The sequence below is a fragment of the Primulina huaijiensis genome, chromosome 4, assembly GCF_012295235.1.
Source record: "Primulina huaijiensis isolate GDHJ02 chromosome 4, ASM1229523v2, whole genome shotgun sequence".
NCBI lineage: Eukaryota > Viridiplantae > Streptophyta > Magnoliopsida > Lamiales > Gesneriaceae > Primulina > Primulina huaijiensis.
In genome coordinates, this window is record NC_133309.1 from 24,950,821 (window position 1) to 24,973,226 (window position 22,406).

General features: G+C 36.1%; 4 protein-coding genes across 7 annotated transcripts; 2 read left to right on the forward strand and 2 right to left on the reverse strand.

Annotated features, from left to right (window-relative positions):
- Nucleotides 1–371: 371 nt before the first annotated feature.
- LOC140974808 (uncharacterized) lies at nt 372–2,003 on the forward strand. Its single transcript, XM_073438299.1, has 4 exons — nt 372–526; nt 611–744; nt 825–1,109; nt 1,851–2,003. The coding sequence occupies exons 1-4, from the start codon at nt 509–511 to the stop codon at nt 1,867–1,869; spliced, it is 456 nt and encodes a 151-aa protein (XP_073294400.1). The 5' UTR covers nt 372–508; the 3' UTR covers nt 1,870–2,003.
- A 973-nt stretch (nt 2,004–2,976) lies between these two features.
- LOC140975707 (calnexin homolog) lies at nt 2,977–6,284 on the forward strand. Its single transcript, XM_073439571.1, has 6 exons — nt 2,977–3,234; nt 3,323–3,392; nt 4,294–5,414; nt 5,517–5,588; nt 5,670–5,783; nt 5,884–6,284. Exons 1-6 carry the CDS (start codon nt 3,139–3,141, stop codon nt 6,025–6,027), a joined length of 1,617 nt encoding a protein of 538 aa, XP_073295672.1. The 5' UTR covers nt 2,977–3,138; the 3' UTR covers nt 6,028–6,284.
- A 2,178-nt stretch (nt 6,285–8,462) lies between these two features.
- Nucleotides 8,463–16,334, reverse strand: LOC140975708 (ribonuclease TUDOR 1-like). The gene is made up of 17 exons (XM_073439572.1): nt 16,080–16,334; nt 14,931–15,085; nt 14,374–14,454; nt 14,146–14,262; nt 13,960–14,064; nt 13,615–13,821; nt 13,291–13,506; nt 13,109–13,216; nt 11,926–12,096; nt 11,640–11,837; nt 11,226–11,570; nt 10,873–11,103; nt 10,610–10,795; nt 10,463–10,540; nt 10,186–10,380; nt 9,217–9,594; nt 8,463–8,927 (listed from the first exon to the last, which is right to left on the reverse strand). The coding sequence occupies exons 2-17, from the start codon at nt 15,069–15,071 to the stop codon at nt 8,739–8,741; spliced, it is 2,946 nt and encodes a 981-aa protein (XP_073295673.1). The 5' UTR covers nt 15,072–15,085; nt 16,080–16,334; the 3' UTR covers nt 8,463–8,738.
- A 1,059-nt stretch (nt 16,335–17,393) lies between these two features.
- Nucleotides 17,394–21,957, reverse strand: LOC140975709 (uncharacterized). Of its 4 annotated transcripts, none has more exons than XM_073439573.1 (13): nt 21,811–21,957; nt 20,598–20,671; nt 20,390–20,498; nt 20,056–20,280; nt 19,886–19,968; nt 19,698–19,798; nt 19,170–19,293; nt 18,944–19,098; nt 18,643–18,779; nt 18,386–18,556; nt 18,068–18,292; nt 17,754–17,987; nt 17,394–17,645 (listed from the first exon to the last, which is right to left on the reverse strand). In XM_073439573.1, exons 1-13 carry the CDS (start codon nt 21,949–21,951, stop codon nt 17,508–17,510), a joined length of 1,917 nt encoding a protein of 638 aa, XP_073295674.1. In that variant the 5' UTR covers nt 21,952–21,957; the 3' UTR covers nt 17,394–17,507. The 4 variants fall into 4 exon arrangements, with proteins under 4 accessions (XP_073295674.1, XP_073295675.1, XP_073295676.1 ...); XM_073439574.1 differs by having other exon boundaries at nt 20,598–20,668; nt 21,811–21,951; XM_073439575.1 differs by lacking the exon at nt 20,598–20,671 and having other exon boundaries at nt 17,395–17,645; nt 20,390–20,503; nt 21,811–21,951.
- Between the last annotated feature and the right edge of the window lie 449 nt (nt 21,958–22,406).

Here is a 22,406-nt window from a genome sequence, read left to right on the forward strand (position 1 = left end):
TCTGTTTTTTGTCAATCATTTATTTTTTTAATTATATATATAAAATATCCTTCTAAAATTATAAAATAATACTTCATCTTTATTTAATTAAAAAAAATAAAAACTTATATTAGTAAATTCATAAAACTATCGTATTCCAATAAACTTTATATGTATTCTTGAATTTTTTTTTTGTTACAATCATATCATTTATAACATGAAAAATCATGTTTTAATTTTTTTTAAAATTTTGAACATGATATCTAGTATTTGCAACAAAATATAGATATTAATATAATATAATTTTTAATTAATATATAATTTATTTTTAATTTTTAAAGAAGTAAATATAAGATGTTGGAATCTGGAATGTACGTGTGTAGCTACTTCAAGAGTGTTCCATAACAACGCTGTCCCGTTAGCTTTTCGACAGCTATCCTTTTCTCCTCCATTATTACTTCATTAATCTCATCTCTCGCAGCTATAAATCAATCACAAGACTCGAATTTTCTACAAAGATCGGAAAATCATGGCATTTCGAGCTGCTGTATGTAGTACTTTACGAGTCTCCATTTTCTTTCATTAAAAAATCTTGATGAATGAAATATGAATTTACTTCTTGTTCTTGCAGGGTTACTGGAAATTGATGGCTAATGAGTTACGAGGGAGGTCGAGTTTTACAACGTCGACTTCCCCGAAACTGAAAGCATATTATGTTGATTCTCCCCATTTGGTCCAGTCTTCTCCAGGATTCATCAAATCCAAGTAATAATCATCAAATATATATATACATATACGAGTGAACTGTCAAGAATTTGTTTTTTATGCGGTATATGCGTAAACAGGTTGCCGAAGGGTGATTTCTTTCCTGTCTGCGTGGCCCTGGGGATGATAGCTTTATCCGCTAGTTTCGGGGTGTACACGGCGCTGCATCAGCTGGGGCGTGCTCCCAACGTGTCCGTCCGGAAGTCAAGGCGGGAGACGTTCCCGGAGGTGGCGGAGCCGGAGCACGTGGCGGATAATGCTGAGAAGTTTGTGAAGCAGTCGTTTTTCCGGAAGGTGGCCCATATCCAGCACTCCGATCGCCAAGAAATCATGTCGAATCCCATCGGTGGCGATGTTTTGGCCAGGTGCGCGCTATGTTGTTATTCACGTCTTAAGTTGTGTTTGGATTTTCAATAAATGGATTTGATTTGAGAGCGATCTTGATTCTTGATGTATGAATTTCGAGTTACCTCCAATTTATCCGGATTTGTTCTTCTCCTATAGCCGAAAACACAGTACCTTCAACTGATCATTTCGTATATACAGTGCACAATATCAGATGTTGTGTTTTTTGCCGCAACGAAAGATCCAAATCTAATTTTTCCCCCTTTAAACCGTGGAGGGACTTATCCATGTTCGATATCTTTATTCATTCAGTACCTGACATGTTTTTATCATATGTTATTATCGAATATCGATATGGATAAGAGATCATCATTCATCTTTCAATACAATATATGATACAATATAAGCGTAATGTGTTGAATAAACGAGATCATTATCTATATAAACAATAATATGATACTCTGCAAATCTCATCATCAGATAAGTGAACTCTAACCCTTTGATGAGGTCATCATATTCTGCCATCCAACCCTGTGTCAAATTTTTTTTGGGTTTTCTGATAATTACTAACAAAGATAATGTTTAAGATTAAAATTTAAATTTAATAACATTATTATAAAAATAATCTAATTATCTTTAATTAGATTATTACCGAAATCATTGAATTGTCTTAATCGAAATAGTTTAATTTTGTCCATTTACTATTATGTAGTAGTCGATTGGGCTTATCAGAAGCTTTGTGTTTGTTTTTAACTTTGCAGGCCTATGCGTGGGGAGTAATTGAAAGATATTGGAGTGGCCCAAAGGCCCTATGTATATATGGGCTGTTCTTCACTTTTCTTCTCGACAATATTGTACATTTACCTGTAACATACGTGGAATAAAATGCTAAATCAGGATTTTTATTATCTTTTTATTCTAATTAAATTAGTATAATATTCTTGATCATATAAATTAGAGACGATTTCAAGAATTAATTTTTTATTAAACTGATATTTTATTTAGGATATTTATAAAAAATATTTTTTTATATCAAAATTATTATTTATTATTGTAAATATGGACAAAATTGATTTGTTTTATGGATAAAAATACCATCGTTTGTCTCATTAAATATATTTTACGCGTATGGTGTATATATAACAAGAAATACTAGAGAGAAAATAAATCTTAAAAATAAAAATAGTATATAAAAACAATTAACCAAAAAAAATTATACAAAAAAGTTATTATTTGGACAAAAATTTGTGTGAGACGGTCTCACGGGTCGTATTTTGTGAGAAAGATTTTTTATTTGGACCATCTATGAAAAAGTATTATTTTTTATGTTAAGAGTATTATTTTTTTATGCTGAATATCAGTAGAGTTGATCCGTCTCATAGATAAAGATTCGTGAGATCGTATCACAAAAGACTTAATCTATTATTTGAGGAAAATGTTAAAAAAAATGGTGAGATATACACTAATATAGATTAAACGAGATTTATATATTAAAATAAAAATATGATTCTTATATATTAGATAATATTTAATTTGTTTAATAGTAGATTTAATTGACATATAAGATTGTTCACAAAATCTCTTGAGACTGATTCGACTGATATTTTACTCAGTTTATAAAAAAAATATTATTTTTATAAAAAAAATTATTTTTATATAAATCATTATAAAATATACACTTAAGACGGTAATATTATTATATATATAATATAATATATATCCCTAATCCTAATATTAATAATAACGGGTGTACCCGAGATCCGGTAGTGGAGTTACCAGATTTTTTTCGACGTAAAACGTGAGACGTGGCCGGTTTTCATTGGTCCACTTCTCGTGGCAAGAAAAGATCATTGGTCGAAATTACGCGATTCCATTTGGTAACCAGATCTATATAATTACACATAAATACACTCTCCGTAGCTACAATTTTTCACTCTTTCGAAGATTTTTCAGCTCGCCTCCCTCACCCCGCAGATCCACCGGGAAAAATTTCTATCCGTGTTGCAGATTTCCATTCCTTGTGATCGGTGTCAGATTTTTGCTCGTACGATGGAGGATCGGAAGCGGAGGATTTGGATAATGCAATGTTTGTTGCTGTTGTCGATCGGGTGCTTCGTCTCGCAGCTCCGCGCTTCTGATGATGTGGTGGGTTTGGGCGTAATTTTTTAGTGCTTGTTGAGGTTTTGGTTTTTGTTGGATCTGTTTTAGCTTATGAATTTGTGTGGTTTTGCAGAAATTCTACGAGTCGTTTGATGAGAAATTCGAGGGGAGATGGGTGGTTTCTGAGAAGGAGGATTACAACGGTAAGAGTTTATCGGATCTGCTGCTATTGTTAAATTAGTCGATGATTGGTTTTTTTTTTTTTTTTTTTTTTTTTTTTTTTTTTTTNAATTTGTGTTTGCATATGGAGATTGACGCTTGTATTATATTTTCGGTGGCTTTTGTGCTTGGGAATTTTAACTCTCTTCGTGTAGTTTTGACACTTTTCCTTCTTGTCTGATTTTGAAATTGTAAATGCGTTATAGTTGTGATTGTGGTTGCTTTATTGGTATGAGATAAGGGTTAATTTGTTGTCTTCGTGCGAAAGTACTAGCTTTAGGAAAAAGATTGATAAGGGATGCTTGTTTTAGCTCTGTGAACTATTCAGAGTTTTCATATAGGGGTGGGGAAATGAAAGCAAGTTGCGTGCTGTTGGTTGAACATCCTTTTATATTTCCACCGCTTACTTTGTATGGTTACAGAAGCTTAAGAAATTAATTATTTAATTTATCAAGCATTGTATTTTAAACTTATTATTAAAAAGAATCACAGTAAAATATGAAACTTGAACTCTAAAACCACATTCACCCGGTTTCTTTTTCTGTATTTTCATATCTCTATTCAAGCATCCTTTTATAAAACAAATGATGCTATTCGTTGTTCTGTCTACGCTAGGCAAAATTATTTGGTTAATTGTTTCGCCTAATCAGGTCTTCAGGTGACACATTTTTTTCTTTTAAGGTAAAATTGTGGGTTTGAAGTTCTGTTGATTGTTATTCTTTATACCCTTATTGGCCTACCAAGCTTTATGTTTTGAATTGTCTAATTGGTTATTTTTGGGCAAATGGATGTATATGCAGTTCTTAATCTCTGAAATTATGGCATTTTGAGGAAAAAAATTTGATTTTCAATGTTCCTTTTTGCACGCCTTTGATATGTTCTCAGGTGTGTGGAAACATTCGAAGAGTGAGGGACATGATGATTTTGGGCTTCTTGTGAGTCAGAAGGCCAAGAAACATGCCATAGTGAAAGTACTTGAAGAACCTGCTGAACTCAAGGATGAAACAGTTGTCCTTCAGTTTGAGGTCCGCCTCCAGGAAGGCCTCGAATGTGGAGGTGCTTATATCAAATACCTACGCCCTCAGGATGCTGGATGGATTCCCAAGAATTTTGATAATGAGTCACCGTACACAATAATGTTTGGTCCTGACAAATGTGGAGCCACCAATAAGGTTCACTTTATCTTGAAGCATGAAAACCCCAAAACTGGAAAATATATTGAACATCATCTCAAGTATCCGCCATCAGTGCCATCGGACAAATTGACCCATGTTTACACTGCCATCTTGAAACCAGATAATGAGCTGAGGATCTTGATTGATGGTGAAGAAAAGAAGAAAGCTAACTTCCTTTCGGAAGAAGACTTTGAACCATCACTTATCCCACCAAAGACTATCCCAGATCCTGATGACAGGAAACCTGAAGATTGGGATGAGAGGGCGAAAATCCCAGACCCAGAAGCCACTAAACCCGAGGACTGGGATGAGGATGCTCCAATGGAAATTGAAGATGAAGAAGCTGAGAAGCCTGAACGTTGGTTGGATGATGAACCTGAGGAGGTTGATGATCCTGAAGCTACAAAACCAGAAGATTGGGATGATGAAGAGGATGGTGAATGGGAGGCACCAAAAATTGACAATCCCAAATGTGCAGAGGCTCCTGGATGTGGGGAGTGGAAGAAGCCGATGAAGAGGAATCCTGCTTACAAAGGAAAATGGCAGCCTCCACTCATTGAGAACCCTAACTACAAGGGTATTTGGAAGGCTCAACTAATTGGAAACCCAGAGTACTTCGAAGTGGACAAACCAAACTTCGATCCAATTGCAGCAATTGGCATTGAGATCTGGACAATGCAAGATGGTATATTGTTTGACAATATTTTGATAGCCTCCAATGAAAAAGTTGCACAATTGTACCGAGAAACAGCATGGAAACCAAAATTTGACGTCGAGAAAGAGAAACAAAAGGCTGAAGAACCAAGTTCAGATGGGCTCAAAGGAGTCCAGGTAATTATGGAGCCTCACCGTATTTTCCTGCCTTTAACAATTTTCTTACTCCTACGTATATACTGGTTTTAAACTGTGCATTCTACTGGTAAATTGTTTCAGAAAATCGTGTTCGATTACCTTTACAAAGCTGCAGACCTTCCCTTCTTGGGTGAGCACAAGGTCAAAGTATTGGTAAGTTGTTCTATTTACCTGGGTTTTAGTTCCCTCTTTTGCAGATTTCAGATTTATAAGACTAGGCTCTTGTCTATGCAGGACCTGCTTGAGAAGGCTGAGAAACAACCAAACCTCACGATTGGAATTCTCGTCTCCATTGTTGTTGTCATCTTCACAGTTTTGTTGAAACTCATCTTTGGTGGAAAGAAACCTGTGAGTTGATTTCATTATTTATTTTGCTTCTCATCTGCTTTTATCATTTACTAATCACTAATATGTTCCTCTCGTGTGTATGAATTGATTGTGACTTTAGGCTAAACCAAGGACAGAGGCTGAGAATACAGGTGTTGCTGAAACCTCAAATGACCAAGTGACCTCAGAGGAGAAGGATGAGCAGAACGACGATTCCTCTGCAGATGCTGCTCCTCGGCGAAGGAGCACGAGGCGCGACAATTAGGAAGCCAGATGGCATTGACGATTTCAGTTGTCCCCCTAAATTAGGGAACTCGAAGAAAAAATATGCACTGCCAGCCATTGCTAGATCACTTGCTTTTTCCTTTATTAGATTTGTATGACAGTGTATTTATTGAGATGTTGTGTTTTTCATACTTGGATTGGATTTGACGTAGAGGAAATTTTGAAGACTCTAATTTTGCTTTAATGTTTCTCCTCACTCGGGCATGCTTAATTTTATTCAGCACCTATTTTTTATTATTATTATATATGTTACTGTCAAATGTTTTACATTGATTCAACTAAGTCGTTGAGACAAATTAAGTCATTTGGAAGATGATATATGGATTTAAATAATTTTTTTGAGTTAGTTTTTAAAGTTGAGCAATACAATCAATTAAGTCATTGAGACAGATTAAGTTATTTGAAAGTTGTATATATAGATTTGGATATTTTATTTAGTTAATTTTTGAGGTTGAGTAAGATGTAAGTTTCAATTTTAAGAGTAGGTCTCTTGTAAGACGGTCTCACGAATCTTTATCTGTGAGACGCGTAACTCTACCGATATTCACAATAAAAAGTAATACTTTTAGTATATAAAATTAATATTTTCATGAATGACTCAAATAAAATATCCGTCTCACAAAATACGATCCGTGAGACCGTCTCACACAAGTTTTTACCCAATTTTAATATGGTATTAGAATTCAAATATATTACAATGTCTTCATGCTCTCTGTCATTCTTGGACGCTGAGTGTATGTCAAATATTTCAAATTGGTTGGATTTAGTCATTGAGAGTTGTATATATCGACTTAAATAATCTCTTTGTTTCAGATATTTTTTGGAATTTAGATATGTTAAGTTTCATATATTTTTTGGAATTTAGATATGTTAAATCTTAATCGTAACTATGGATGACAATGAATATCACATATAAAAGTACAAAATCTGCCCCCATCCGGGTGGGTCTGGAATTGAAGAACCGGGTCCAGACCGGCCAATTGGTTTAAAAGCGTGTTTTGAAACAACATTTGGGACGGTGAGCGGTTTTACACATGCTAATTTCTTTATATTTTGTATTATTGCGTTGAATTAGTTTTTTTAAAGAATGATACAAAAATTTCTTGGTCGTTACGTGCAATAGCTATTCTTTTTGTTAATTTATTATTAAATGTTATGTTTGAGATGTAACTTTAATGAATATATAAAAATAAAATATGATTAATGGGTCTAACCTATGGGTTCTGGGGTGGGTTTGATTACGGGTTCAATTTTTTTTTTATTTTTTATTTTATGTGACATGTTTTGAGTTTTGCTCAAATCTGTTATAGACCCGTCCCGCTGTCATCCTTAATCGTAATCTTATAGTATGAGACACTAGGAAAGGCTGTTTGGATCTTATAGTATGAGACACTAGGAAAGGCTGTTTGCAAAGAATGGGGATCTAGTCCGAAAATGTCCCCAGCAGGCTAATCAACTTCTTGCAACTAGAAAAGGTAAACCACACAGTGACAACCGACACAGTACACCCCTGAGTGATGTATCTTGGGAGGATGTTTACTCGCATTTGAGTCGAACTCGACTAGCTAAGATTGAAAATTCTTATATTGAACTCGACTGGAGTAAATTGTGAATAACTATAGTTCGAGATTGACTGAGTATCAACAAAAATGATTCTTAGTATCTATGAACACTAATATATTATTTAGATGTTTCGAATTCGAGTACAAATGGTGAAGGCATCAAAGTCCAATCTTGACTCTATGGGGTGATCAAGCTACTTGTGCCGAATCCGAAACGAGAATCGGTCATAAGTGCTGTTTGCACCGCTCCGGAGAGACTGTAATTTTCTTTTTATTCGTTGGAGTCATGTTCTTAAATTACTGAAATTTTTGAAAAAATAATGAACCTCACATTTATCAATCATTGTCTATCTTTAAATGGATTATTGAGATAAGGACCTAAAAATAGGGAAGACCTAAAAGTAACTTCTCATTTCTCCTATGAAAAGGGGTTTTTTTGTTTTCACCTTACGTGTATTTATTTACACAAAAACCCTTGTGAGACGGTTTTACGCGAAACATATATTCTATATGAGTTATCCACGAAAAAATACTATTTTTTATGCCAAATATCTTAATTTTTATTGTAAATATAGACATGATCGATCCGTATCACGAATAAAGATCACTGAGACCGTCTTATGAAAGACATACTCTTTTATTTATTGTATTTGAATGAGAAAACTCTATTTGTGTGTGTGTGTGTGTGTGGGAACATAGATAAATAATCAAATATCGCAGGAAGTGCAATTATTTTCTTGTCTATATTATTAAATCCTAGACACAGAGCAGCAACGCCGATACTCATTTTCATGGTGAACACTATTGATTTCAGATGACAAGTGCAGGATCAGTAGATAAGCAAGACAGGAAATAAAACAAAAAAATCTTTTCAGATGTGATGCAAAACAAAAATCCAAGACAAGTTGGAGGTCAAACCTTATTATGAGTCTAAATTTTAAAAATACGAATCAAGAAAACAAAAATCAAGCAAAATTCTTCTCAACTACCAACCAACCAATCTGTCATACTGGCGGGATTTATGTAACTTTAAACTTCTCCTCTATGTAACTTATCATCTGCTTGAGTCAAGATTTAGATTCATACCGGAGCCACAATAATATCGGTACAGGCTGAGAAAAGCAATTATTCACCGCTTTCCGGCAGCTTTGCGGGCAGGTGGTGCCATATCCTCATCGTCAGATGCGATATCTCCGTATTCCCACATTGCGAGTCTCTTCTCACGTGCTTCTTTCTGGTAGTTTTCCAATGCATCCAACACCTCTTGTTTGTCCTTGGGTTCCCACCTACGCCTTTTCTCCAACCTAGCAAGTCCCTCCTGACAAGTTTACGAATTTGATCATGATCAGAGTACAACCCTACTAATAAAACTCTACCTATTCTAAATCATGATAAGCACATGAAAAAAGATCTGCAGCACGAACTTGAAAGAGATAACTAGTCTTTTCATGGTTTTCCATTAAATTGAGTTTAAACCAATGACTTGTCATTGAGCAAGGAAATAGCAACTAATTGTTGATTGATAGATGATTGATCATTCACAATATTAGAGCATAAAAATATGAAGAACTTGAGAAAATGCTTCCAGAAAGAAGAGTCAGTTGAACCTGCAGCATGATCGCGTTTATACTGATATCAGCTTCTGTGTCGATCAAGGTGACCATAAATATAGTCCCAGTTCCTTGTCCTTTAACTTTTCCGCCTGATGTGTCCCTTTCTTCTATCAAGGCCCTAAATTCTTTTGGAGCACTTAACAGGTGTTCGCTCAAACGAACAGCCGCTTCTTGGCCATAGTCATCCTCCAAGCTAGGAACCTTGACAAATGCCAGGCTGCAAAGCTGAGCAAGGCCTGAAGCAGAGGATACTGACGAATCAAGAGGACGCAAATGACTGAAGGGGACAGTTTCTTGATTTCCATAGTCAATGTAGAACACCTCAAACTTGTCATTTGCAGATTCAACAGCACCTCGAGGAGTGTTCACAATCTTCGAAATTTAAAATAACGAGTTAGAAAAATAGAAAAGAAACAGTAAAAAATTATAATTTTCATGGTGAACACAGGGTATATTTATAACTTCAATCTACTGAAATACCCCGTGTACCATGGACCAAAACCAACTAAAGAAATAAAAATTTTCATGTCAACATGTGGTTATTATAAGCTGCCAAAGAGAATCAGTTCAGCGGGTATAAAATTTTCTTTCTATTTTACTAATGACATGTTTAGCACTTGAAAAACTATTGTAGACATTTTCCAGGTTTATTTTTAAATAAATTACTAAAGATTTATAAATTATCAACAAAAACCAGCAAGCAATAATAGTCACAAATGACGTTACCCAGCAAGCAAAAAGAATTTCAAGGAAAATATAATCATCTTATTATACCATTAACATATTTCCAAGTCAACTTTAGAATCACCGTCCAGTCCCATATATTTCAATTTCAAAAGCTTTGATTCAAGTAGTAATATGAAACTTACAGCAAGTAAACGGGATGAATGATATGAAATTGCTATCATATTCATTAATTATCTTCAACAAATCTAAAGAGCATATACATGCATAGCATCTTACCATTGCTCGGTTCCAAGAATTATCCGCACTAAATTGAGACAAAACAATATCCCCCCTTTTAGGATTGAAGGCCCCAATTAAAGGAGCATCATGAAGGTTTAGAGAAGCAAGCTGCTTCTGTATAGCAGCCACCTTCTGATCAGAAACAGACTGGACATAGAATTTACCACCTCCCAGGACTTCGGTAACCACAACCTAACAAAGATCACATGGATCAAAAGATTCCCCATTAAAAACAAAAGACAAAAAAGTGTGAGCATTTTTAAGGCCCACATACCTTGATCTCTTCTTTCTGCCTTCTTTCAACAGCTGAACCATTAGAAACTTCCTCTCCCTCCACATGATTCTCCCATATCTGCAAATTGAAAATATTTGGAATAAAAGGTGCGAACAAGGATTGTAAGTTAAACCCTAGAGTACTTACCTTCAACTTCTTTTGTTTTGCTGACTGCTCAGCTTGAGCCAGAAGGTGAGCATCCTGGATCCTATCCATGCCAAAAGATTGAAGCTTTGCCAGGCCAGCTTCCAGAAGGGGTATTGACATATTGGTTCTGGACTCCCATAGGGTTCCCAAGAAAGTTCCGGTTTTATCAACAGTTTCTACTTCAATCTAGTGCAAGAGATTATAAAACACAGTAAGGTATGAAAGCAAAATCCTGGAATATAATAAGACAAGGACAACACTACCTCAACATCCCTCTGCATTATTCTCCTTCTCATAAACGAAATAGCTTCTTCAGAATAAGGCTCTCCACGACCAGGACATCTGACCCCAGATAATGAGAAAGCAATGCTGCAGGTTGCTTTGGGAATATCGATTTTAAATCGATGGCCACTAAGCACATATTCAACAACAGCAGTCATCCTCCCACTGCGTTGCAAAGAAGGCAAGAAGTCTTTCGCTTTCTTGGCAGCAGCCTGAGACAATTTCAAATACAAGGACAGAAAATCACTTGTTTCAGTAATTTAATTAATATAAACACAACAAAATTTATTTAACATAAAGTAGTATCAGCAATCCAATATCGCAAAATACTAACCGTTAGCAGGTCAGTTACATGCCTCACGGGAGGCTCTTTGGCGGAATGCATACCCTTCTTCCCAGCAATTGCACGAGATTCAGCAGAAAGAAGGCCGTCGTAATGATTAGATCTTTCCTCAAAATCACGATGCCTGACAACAGTGGCAAAACCACGAGCTACTAATAGCTCGGCAATATTTGTCCCAACCTGCTGACTGCCCGTTCCAGATGCAGCCTCAATCCCATCTTTGGTTGGAAGGAAGACAGATCCAAAATCCATAACTCTCATTTCAGTTGCTCCTGATGAAGCAGCAGTCCCATCAGCCAAACTAACCTTCCTAGAATACTCCATCGCAACATGCACCTGAAGAGAGCAGCTATTAAAATACAAATATGGTACAGGAAACAGTGTATCAAAAGTCAAGAACCATACTTGACGGCCAATTAAGCGTGTTCTCAGAAATTCCTTAGCATCACGAGCATAGGGATCTGGTTTTTGATCTCTACGAGGATTGCCCATTTTAGGACCCCTTATGCTTGAGAGATTGACTCGTCGCTCTGCAGATGGATCTCCAAACGGCAATGAGTCATCAGCAACAATGATACAATCCCCACTTACAACTTCAATAACCTGCAAAAGTTAAAACCAAGTTTCAGCGAGAAGGGCAGAAAATATAAAAATCGAGAGGAGAATGGCGTCAACACCAGTAGTGACTTACTTTTCCTGTAAAGTTTTGGTCATGAATTGCCTTCGAGGTCGATGCAGGGGGAACGTAGTTAGTCCACATTCTTAACCGGGCCTTCTTCGCCTGAAGCTCAGCATTCTTCAACTTCCTTCTAGCATCATCTTCCAACAAGCTTGCGCTCCATTCCACATATTTAGCTAAACCCTGTAAAATCATAACAGGAAATTCTGAGGAATAAGTTTTCGGAGCAAAATTGTTCAATACATTAACTGGTGCGAAAGAATGTCAGAGAATGTTGCAAATAATTTAATTCGCCAAAACCTGCAGAGAACAAAATTTAAACCAAAAAACCAATTGGATTTCGTTTATTTTATTTTTGGTTTAAAACAGTCATACTGCACACTGAATCATCTCCAACGACTAATTCATCAATAGGCAGTAGACTTTTACAACATCAAACTAGTTATCATCAAAATACGATTAATAATAACAATGAGTGTTCAGAAAGTAAATAAAAACTCATGTTTTGACAAAGCATTGATGCATGTGCACAACTGTGTCAAGTGACCACACACGCTCCATTCTGATTCACCACATTTATGATGAGAAAAGCAATCCGATACCAGATTGTCATTACAAGCACAAATGATATCTGTGTACCATAATCAAATTTTTTATAGTTTTATTCCAGTTACTGTCTCAATTAGGGATCGATTTGGTATGAATATCTTTCAAACAGTAATTTAAAATATAGACTAAAGAGTAAGCTAGAATGTTATATTGATCTACTGGTTCAGAAGCTTGTTTCAGGCATCAATTTCTCCCATCATGCTCTATAGAAAACATCGAGAGAGTTGATCTCAAATAAGTTCATAATCTAATCCAACACGTAGCTTTTTTGAAAAAAGGTCATAAGTTTTTCATTTTACATTTTCGAAAAGCTCCAATGCCATTTGTTTATAGTTTATTTCCAGTTACTATCTCAATAAGGGATCAATCGGGCACAAATATCTTTCACCCAGTAACTTAAAAAATAGACTACAGAGTATGCTCGAATATTATATTGATCCACTGGTTCAGAAAATTGTTTCAGGCATCAAATTCTCCTTCGTGCACAGCACTACATAAAATGTCATGAGAGTTGGAGCCCAAATAGGTTCATAATCTAATCCAACACATTGTTTTTTGACAAAGGGTAATAAGTTTTTCGTCTTACATTTTCAACAAGCTCCAATGCCAATTCTTTTGCTGATTCACCATCAGGATAAAATACCGAGCCAATTAAATTGCTAAATTTGTCAACACCCTCTAATACAACCCGGACCTGTAACAATTTGACAAATACATAATAGTTACAATTTTTAAGAGCTTAAACTGCAAAATCTCAATGATACTCACATCTCTGTGCAACACACGAGTCTCAGTAAAATGTTTGGCTTCTCTACCAAAGGGATCTGGAGGAACTTCAACCATGGATGCTGAAGAGGCAGCAATTCTCTTTGCAGATGTCAATGGGGCAGGAGATTCTGCCACTGAATCTCCATTTTGTTCAGTCGAGGCTGTGTCAGTTCCAGTGGCAGTTTCCGATGCAGCCCTCCTACCCGCAGATGGTGCCTGATGGAAAAATTGCAGTTGGGAGAATTAAGATCGGGAATCAAAGAATGGAAAAACGATTGACTAATAAACTTCGATCATATTTGGTCATTCAGCCAGGTTCAATACCTGAACCCCAGCAACAAACACTTGGACATACTGAAACTCTGGAAGCAACTGTACACGAAGTGTGGTTCCATCACGGACGTGGTCCACAATAGCCTCCAAAGGACTGCCTCTATTTGTGGCCAAGAGAGCCACAGCATCAAAACTGCCAGGATCGCTCATGGCTGATGGAGGCAGGTTCCTAACGGAAGCCTCAGCAGCACCTGGTACCTGAATGCAGCAATGATGTCAAAATATTTTATAACAAAATCAGAAATCAGAAACAACCTGGAGAAGCAGCATCAAAATGCATCCACGTAAAAAAGGTGATTCAATGAACTAAACTTCACACTGATAGTTAAGACATACCCTGCTCCAGCGACCCACACCTTGCTGTTTGGCTTGGTCTTCGAGCTGAAGCAACTCTGCTAAATAAGGACTGGCTTCTCCTCTCTGTTGACCTACATCTTTAACCTGCAAATGAAATAAATAACATAACGCAAGGCTTAAACCAAATAGAAATGCTAGAAACTTGAGCAAGAAGAAAAATAAAACCTTCGCCCAGCCTGCAGCGACAACGGTTAAAGCCACATTGTTGTTGTCTCCAAGGAAAACAGTGCCGAACTCCCGATTTATGGATGCAACAGTGTAATCCACTTTGAAAGTGACTTCCTGTCGGGCATAAAGGCCAAATAAATGTGGGTCATCTCTTTCCAAGAGACTAAAACATTAGTTCCAAATTATTAGTACTTAAAAACAAACAATAATTAAAGTATATCGTACCTTTCCAATACAAAGCTTCCTTAGAAATTCTCTGCTGTCCCATGCAAAAGGCTCATCGATACCACCTCTGTGTGGTGCACCCTATAAACAGAAAATAGAACTGATGGCCCAATAAAAGTGTAAAATAAAAGCTCATTCAAATGTACAACCAACATTAAAAAGTCACAAAACCAAAATCCGAACATAGCTACAAATATGAAACCCTCTTAATAAGAACTGCAAGAGAAAGTTAATACAACCATGAGGCGCTCTTATCGTCTAAATTTAGTGGCTCCCTAATATAACAAAGTTGCACCGGTTCATAAAATAGCTAGCGGAATTCATCTCCAATCAATGGATCCCCTAAGTTGAGACAACAGGGCACACAAATTTATTATTTATTTTCAAATTTCATGCATGGATGTCAAAAGAACCAGCAGCAGATTGCTCTCCTATTCCCCTATATGGTAATATAAAACCTTTATCACAAGCATAAAAATCGACGGCCAGGATAGCAGGAAAAATGATTTTGTCCAACCAAGAGTAACTATGAAGGTTTCCGCATAATCTGAACGTACCAACTTTGGAGCCATTAAAGATGACAAAGTGATACTCCTCTCTGGGGGGATCTCAGCCTTGGAGTTTCCCATTATCACCAAGCTATCTCCAGACAGAACAGCTTTAACTCTTCCCCTGTACCATGCAATTGGAGTCGTCATTTCAGCAGCGAAGTCTGCAATAACACAACCATTAACCAAAGGTGAGCACCAAAATCATTATATAGCCTACCTTCCAGAACACAACATGAATAAGAAAGACGACATTCACCGTGCTATCAGCACAATTAAAAAATGTATCTTTTCCGCATCACAGAAATTTAAGCAGAAAAAATTTCAACAGTAGCATCTTTAATTGCTTGCCTCGTGACCAGTCTAAATTAGTCCCTGCCAACTCTAAGCAAACAATCTAAGATCCACAAACGCGTACAACCAGACATTTCACGGTTCCGCTAAAAAAAGAAAAAAAAGTCGGAAATAGATCAAACCTTCATTTATTAAACAAAACCAAATGAAATAGTTTCGTAAAAATCGTATTCTTAGCTGTTATCGCGCGGCAAGAACGGGTAAAAATCTTATCTTTGGCCGTTATCGGATAAAAATCATATCTTTGACCGTTATCGCTGATGCTAACGGGTAAAAATCGTATCTTTGACTGTTATCGCTGATGATAACACCTAAAAGAAGAATTTTGATCAACCTTGATCATAAAAATGAGTAAAATATAGTGTAATTTTTTGGGTTTCTTTTTTAGAACAAGCTATCCATCTGCATAAGAAAAAACACAGAAAAAGTCGCCGTTCTTCATAAATACATAAAAATCACCACATTCTTCAGGCCGACCCAAACCTGATCAATTTTACCAAAAGAAATCATATAGCTATCAGTTTACACAGACTCAAAGGCTACCGTTTTCACACACAAAAATATTCAATTCAACAAAAACACACACGGAACAAGGAAAAAACACAAACACGAATCTAAAAGCGCATGCAGCCACATAACCTCACAAATTCACATCGAAAGAGAGAGATCCGTCACTCAAACATCAACGATCAACACAAACTACACACCAAACACACAAAAAATCACAAATCTTGCGCAATTCACTTAATCCAATCACATGCATATCATTAAACAGGTCAAGGAACAGAGATCTGAAAAAATTACCCAAAAAAACCGAAAATTCGATGCGGCCGAGGCTTAAGGAGATTGGTAGATGCACAGAAAGATCGAACCGATCCAAATGCTGTTCAACTACAACGAATGCATCAAAATCCAATCAATCTTTCAAATGAAATCCCCAAAAAAAATGGATCTTTTTCAATAATTTATCAGAAGAGGAACGAAATTTGAGATGCCTTGTCCGTGAGAGAGAGCTCCGATTGTGTACGGCGGATCGGAAAATACAAAGAAATCAATGCGAATGGCATTTATAGCTGAAATCGAGGAGATCTGCACAGAACTGAAAATAACCTCTTTTTAGTATAAATTTACTTGAATGCCATATCGGTGAATTGGATTTTGTTCTGCTTCAATTTTTTCTCCCAAATTTATCATTTATTTTACAAATATTTCTCCGATAAGATATCAGTATTTGAAATTCTATTTTTAAAAATTTAAGCTGATTTATTTAAATAACTCAAGATAATATACAATCAAATTATCTTATAGGTGGTGACACACATGATATGTACTATCTCATAAAAAAACTGAGAAATAAGTAAGTATATTTTAAAGAGTTTAAACATCCGTGATAGATTGTCAAACAATTCACGACTTGTTCGGATGAAAGATCAGTATGTCTTTCCGATACGATATCCGATATATGATATGCTGATATATATTTTTTTGTTTGAGATCTTGGCTTTTACATCACGATATTATCCTTATGCTAACATGAATTCAGTTAGCTGCTATTCAATTTTTTAAAATTGAAATGATAGAAGAGAAAATAAGATGTATGGAGTTCGATGATTAAATGAAATTGAAAAAAAATTTGACTAATATACCAAAAATTAGTAATTCTAAATATAATAATAAAAATACTTTATTATTTGGTTATTAAGGTGGCAGTTGGAAATGTGAATTAATGGAAATATACTGATTTTAGAAAAAGCAAACAGTTGAATGTGAAAAAGGAGATTGGATTTTAGCCTAAATCGGAAGAGATACTTTCCCCTAGCTTTCAGTCTTTTTAGTATTTTAAAGGAAATCTAATCATTAGAATAAAATCAATTGCTATAAATATGTAGACATTACTTTTTTAAAAATGAGAAATAAATATCTGACAGAAAAATTCTCAAGATTTATGCGGTAAATATACATTTCTTTACAAAATATATCTCATAATTGCTGTTATAAAAACATTATTATATCTTAATTATGTAATTATAAAATAATAAATTATTATATATTATAGATAATATATATAATAGTGAAAGGCACGAATAAAGTGACTGGATTATTCAAATCCAATACTTTGGTATTTATTTTTTAAATTAAATGTAATATTTAAGATAATACAAAATAAAGTGCAAATAACATATTAGAAACAAGAATATGAACACCAAGCCACCATCATGCACAAGACAATCTTTAAAGGCCTAGATGTCTTGGGGGAACCGGGACAGTAGGCGGATTCGGAATCGAGTCGTCTGGTCCTAGGTTGTCGATTGGCGGCCGTTGCTTATGGTGGTCCGTTATAGACTGATAAGCCATTGCCAGTGCTAATGCCTGAATGTATACAAAAATATGTATTAACAAGCTAAGGGTATATTGGATTCTGCAAAGATCATAAAAATATAACAGTCTGAATAAAATTAGGAGATGAAGAAAGGTTACAATGTGATCATGCTCCGGCGGAGCATAAATACCCGTGGTTATCGTAGTCCGCCTTCGAGTTTTATTTGAAGGGGCGTTGGGTATTTCCTTGAATCCTGTAGGCACAACTATCACCGGCATGCCTACTAGGTTTCCCACACACACGCGCTCCCAGTCGGTCGCATTTCCAATAAATGCATCAACTTTGAAACTGTCTCTGACTTCACGTATTAGTTTTCCTCTTGCTCTTTGAGCCTGCGAACAGAAACTCATTGTTTCAGGATTCAGGACTAGGACAAGAAAGAAAAATAGTTTCAAGTGTTCAGGTGGCATACTTGGACATAATCTACAGCAGGCACAACTCTGGCCCTGCGAAGTTCAAGCGGCCATTGGTCTTGAGCTTCATAATCATCATCCTGGCCAGAGCGTTGCCACTCGTCGAAGTGGGATAGCATATCAACATCCATCGTGAAATTTAAGATTCCTTGAGCAGAGTCAATAGTGTAATTCAGTTTGAACGGAACCATTCTGACACCTTTAGACTGGAGCTTTTCAACAACCTATAGATTTTATAAAAATGTTAAAAGTTCCAGGTTGTTAGCGGATGGAAAGTGGATGGAAACAAAATACACGATTGTCTTAGGTTCACTCACATCCATCTCTGCATCTTCAAGGTATCCAACAGTTAGCTTGGTTATATCAACTGAAAATGGATCAGCAAGAGGGATGTCTCTGGATGAAAGATCATCAGGATCCTTGCCACGGATAGTGTCTAGGACAATCACACAATCAGCAGCCTCTCTACAGAAAGGTCCAAGTTTATCCTGTTAAATAAATTATGAATTTTAATATTCATCACCAGTAAAATTAAAAATAGAAAATGGAAAAGAAGCAACGATGAAGTTGCTACCAAACTCTCAGATATGCTCATGACACCAGTTCGACCTACAGTTCCAAAAGTTGGGCGCAATGCTGTCACACCACAACGAGCAGCAGGGTAAGAAATGGATCCAGCAGTTTCTGAACCAATGGCAAAGGGAACCAAACCTGCACAAAACAGGAGTAATTCTTTTTTTTTCGCCTAACACTCATGTATAACTTCACATATATATTTATTGTGCTGACAGGCCCGAGACACACACAAGCATGCATGAATAATTCTACCAGGGACAAGCAAGCACACAAAACAGAGATTTCCTGTCAATACATACCGGCTGAGGTACAGGCAGCTGGTCCAGCAGATGAACCAGTGGAATACTCCTCTATATTCCAAGGGTTTCTTGTTCTACCCCCAAACCAGATATCATCATATGCTAGTGATCCGGTCACAAGCTTTGCAAGAAGAACAGCACCAGCAGATTTTAGCCTGCACTCATCGTCCATATATCAGAATGACTACCTTACTTGATATCGTGGGCTATGCATGCACTCAAATACCTTTTATAAACCCAAGCCTCAATGTCAAGAACTTGATTTTTAAAAGATTTAGAACCCCAAGTCGTCCTGTAATGGGGTACTGCAATTATATCCTTCAACCCATATGGAATCCCATGGAGTGGACCTATATACAAGTCACAACCACAGTTTGCCATTACAATTCTAGAAAATTATATTTGAACAATATACATATCAAGGCACCTTTCAACCATTAAGAAACACAGATATCGACATTGATATCTTGAAGGTTGAGATTTCAGTTCAAGAATAAAATTAATTTCAGCTTTCCATTTTACAGTCTTTTAGGAAGAGAGAAGGGTGAAAGCTTTATTTTCCTCTTTTGCTCCCCATCTCTCTCTCTCTCTCTCTCTGTTTTCTTTTCCGGTTTACAATTCAAAATGTGCTCTGCGACCTCAGGGGTGCAACAAGGATTTAGAAAAAGTTTAAAGGCATGCAACTGCATTTCGAATTTTGGTGTGCATGAACTAGAAATACCTGAAACAAAAAAAAATTAAACAGAGGGTTAACCTAAATATATGCCTTGTGCAAGCAATTTGTCAGCATGTTTCGCTTGCTTGAATGCTAATTCTTCAGTAATAGTTACTACAGCGTCAAGCACAGGACCATACCTGCAGTAATATAGATGGTTAATTTAAACAGATAATCGAACTAAATATCATAGGCCATGCACACTACTGCTCTAGAATTTGTGATACCTCTTCAATCTACCCAAAAAGATCGCAGCTAGTTCTTCAGATGTGATCTGTTTAGACTTGATGAGTTGCCCCAATTCAAGAATCTGACCCAACAAATATCACATTTTAAATAGCCAGAAGAGGAAAAACTACCATCTTTTAGTGACGATTCTCTCAACTAATTCACTTACACTCATAAAAGCAATATCATCATCATTCTTCGGCCGCTCCACACCAGACAGAGAAGGATAATTGAATCGTAGAGAGGTAAGCAGTGCCTGATTGTGATGCCATCCTGAATTGAAAACCAAATAAGATGGATTTTCTAATCCCCCGTTAGCTGAAGCAACTAATTTCCGATTGGATCTGATAATTGGAATATTTAACTCCATGGCACCCTTTTCGATCTCTAGCATCTGCAGGGAGTACATATGTCAATGGCGACTATCTCAGTTCACATCCCACATTTCAATCCCGTGAGTTCCTGAAAATAAATAGTGGCGAGTCTTTAATTTGCCAAGGTACCTTAGCATCACTGAAAAAGTCTGCATCCAATAATCTGAACCCAGCAGCTAGTGAGTTGTGGTCAATCTTCCCCAAGCAAGCACTAGAGTTCTTGGAATTCATTTTCCGTCTGTCCTGATCATATACAATAAATTTGCCAAGAAAGAGAATAAAGGAATGGAAATGGCGAAAAACAATTTATTCTATCATTTAAACATGCATCAATCACCTTGAGACAATTTCGGAATGACCCCAGATTCTCGCAAACATCAATTTCCATAAAATTTTATACATATTAACCTGCTTTACATCCATAATACCCGGAATTTCAGTTTAAAGAAACCAAGAGCAATAATGGATTTCCTTTCTATCAGCAGTAAAGCAGTTAAAAAACTTACAAATGTTTATAAAACAATGCATTTTCACAGATATCAAATCCATAGCACTCCAAGAGAGTTGAACTCACATCATGCTTTCAAGTAATTATGTACAGGAAATTGTTTACTGTTACTTGGTTTTCACTTTGGCTTCAGTTTTCCATTGCTCATGAAGTTAATACCATTGATGTAGCTTTCTACTTGCGTAGTTTACCTAGATTAGGGTTCAGATTTTAATGTGTTTCTATCTCAGTCATTTTTATACTTAGCATGTTCTGCTATTACTTACGCTATCAAGTAACGTGGTACATCAAGCAGATAAAGCAACTAAGAAAACAAGCAACAAAAGGCACCATACAATTTCCGACAGTACACGGTTTTTTTAAAACTCGAGCCGGACTTGCAGCTTTGGGAAAACTACAGATCACGAAGATCTCATTGAGAAATACTCTATGGTCTTAATGACACAAGTACAAGCCTCTGATGTTATCAAAGGTCGTGACACTACATTCTCAATTCAAGAACTGACGAGAAGTTAATCAATAAGGAACTGAACTATCACCATGTAAACCCCATTCAAATGCCTTCACAATTCGAGTCTCTGAAAAATGCTATTTCCCGTTCTAGTTCAGGACATCTTGGCAATCAAAGTCTGCACTTGATAAAGGAGCAGCAACAAATGCTCCTGCCTCTTAATTATTATAGCTAATTGGTTTAAGGTTACTAGCTTTTTATTGATTTCTTTGGTTTATGTTCTTCCATTCCGACGTAGTGTAGGTAGTTCCAATTATTAGAAGGCTTTTTAATTGCTAAGCCCGATGAGATATGGTTTCAGCATTTAATGGAGTTCAAAACAGATTCGGATGAGCATCGACAGTTCAAAACATTTACCCAAGATCAAGCCTTTCCTCTTTTTCAAGCAAGATCACGACTACTTCTCCTAGAACACAAGCTCAACTCTTCTAGCTTGTCTAAAAAGACTTGAATATATAAAAGATTAAAATCTAAAATCAAAATGGGTTTCCCAAAAATTACAGAAATCACAAGTTACGGAAAAGAGATTACATCGGGCGGGGGCGGCGAAGATGGTGACTTGGCCGAAGAAGACGCGGCACCGTTTAGAAAGACGACCAAAACCGCCATTAGTACGATGATGGAGCACACGAAACGACGTGTCCAAAGGAGCGGCTTCGCTGCGGGAAACATGTTGGCAATCTGGGAGTGGCCGCTTCGAAGCTTTTGATTCAGTAATTATCAGCTCAATTCAGCTCAGTAAGCATGGAAATTCCTTTTTTTCCCCTTTATTTTCTTTCTGGGCAGAAAAAAGTAAACTTTGCAAAATTTCATGAAATACATGTACATTTTGGACAAACAACTTTAAATTACAAAATCCAACCAGTTCATTTCGAATCCAGACATTTTTAATTCAATGTCTTTTTTTTTTTTTTGAATTATAACAATGATCTTTTTCCTTTTCATCCAAATTTCATTTTGAAATTTATTTTACTACATACTTTTTCAAATCTGATGTTGTTTCTACAAAAATTCAAATTACAAATTAGCTGCATTATTGTCAATAAAATTATTTTCTTGATCGATTTCATCTAATCTTATAAAAAAAAACTCGGGAAAAAATCGATATTTTTATGATCTATTTTTCT

Bases quoted from the DNA above. Each gene is read 5' to 3' on its own strand.
- LOC140975708 (XM_073439572.1), bottom strand. From the start codon at position 15,071: ATGACGACTCCAATTGCATGGTACAGGGGAAGAGTTAAAGCTGTTCTG. The intron at 11,571-11,639 runs GTATGGTTCTTG...TGCTCTCTTCAG, and splicing joins CACGCTTAATTGGCCGTCAA to GTGCATGTTGCGATGGAGTA. The intron at 10,381-10,462 runs GTATGTGGGCCT...GATCTTTGTTAG, and splicing joins GGCAGAAAGAAGAGATCAAG to GTTGTGGTTACCGAAGTCCT.
- LOC140975709 (XM_073439573.1), bottom strand. From the start codon at position 21,951: ATGTTTCCCGCAGCGAAGCCGCTCCTTTGGACACGTCGTTTCGTGTGC. The intron at 18,557-18,642 runs GTAGCAACTTCA...TTTATTTAACAG, and splicing joins TGAGCATATCTGAGAGTTTG to GATAAACTTGGACCTTTCTG. The intron at 18,293-18,385 runs GTGAGTGAACCT...TAAAATCTATAG, and splicing joins TTGAAGATGCAGAGATGGAT to GTTGTTGAAAAGCTCCAGTC.
- LOC140975707 (XM_073439571.1), top strand. From the start codon at position 3,139: ATGGAGGATCGGAAGCGGAGGATTTGGATAATGCAATGTTTGTTGCTG. The intron at 3,235-3,322 runs GTGGGTTTGGGC...GTGGTTTTGCAG, and splicing joins TCCGCGCTTCTGATGATGTG to AAATTCTACGAGTCGTTTGA. The intron at 5,589-5,669 runs GTAAGTTGTTCT...TTGTCTATGCAG, and splicing joins AGCACAAGGTCAAAGTATTG to GACCTGCTTGAGAAGGCTGA.
- LOC140974808 (XM_073438299.1), top strand. The intron at 745-824 runs GTAATAATCATC...ATGCGTAAACAG, and splicing joins CCAGGATTCATCAAATCCAA to GTTGCCGAAGGGTGATTTCT.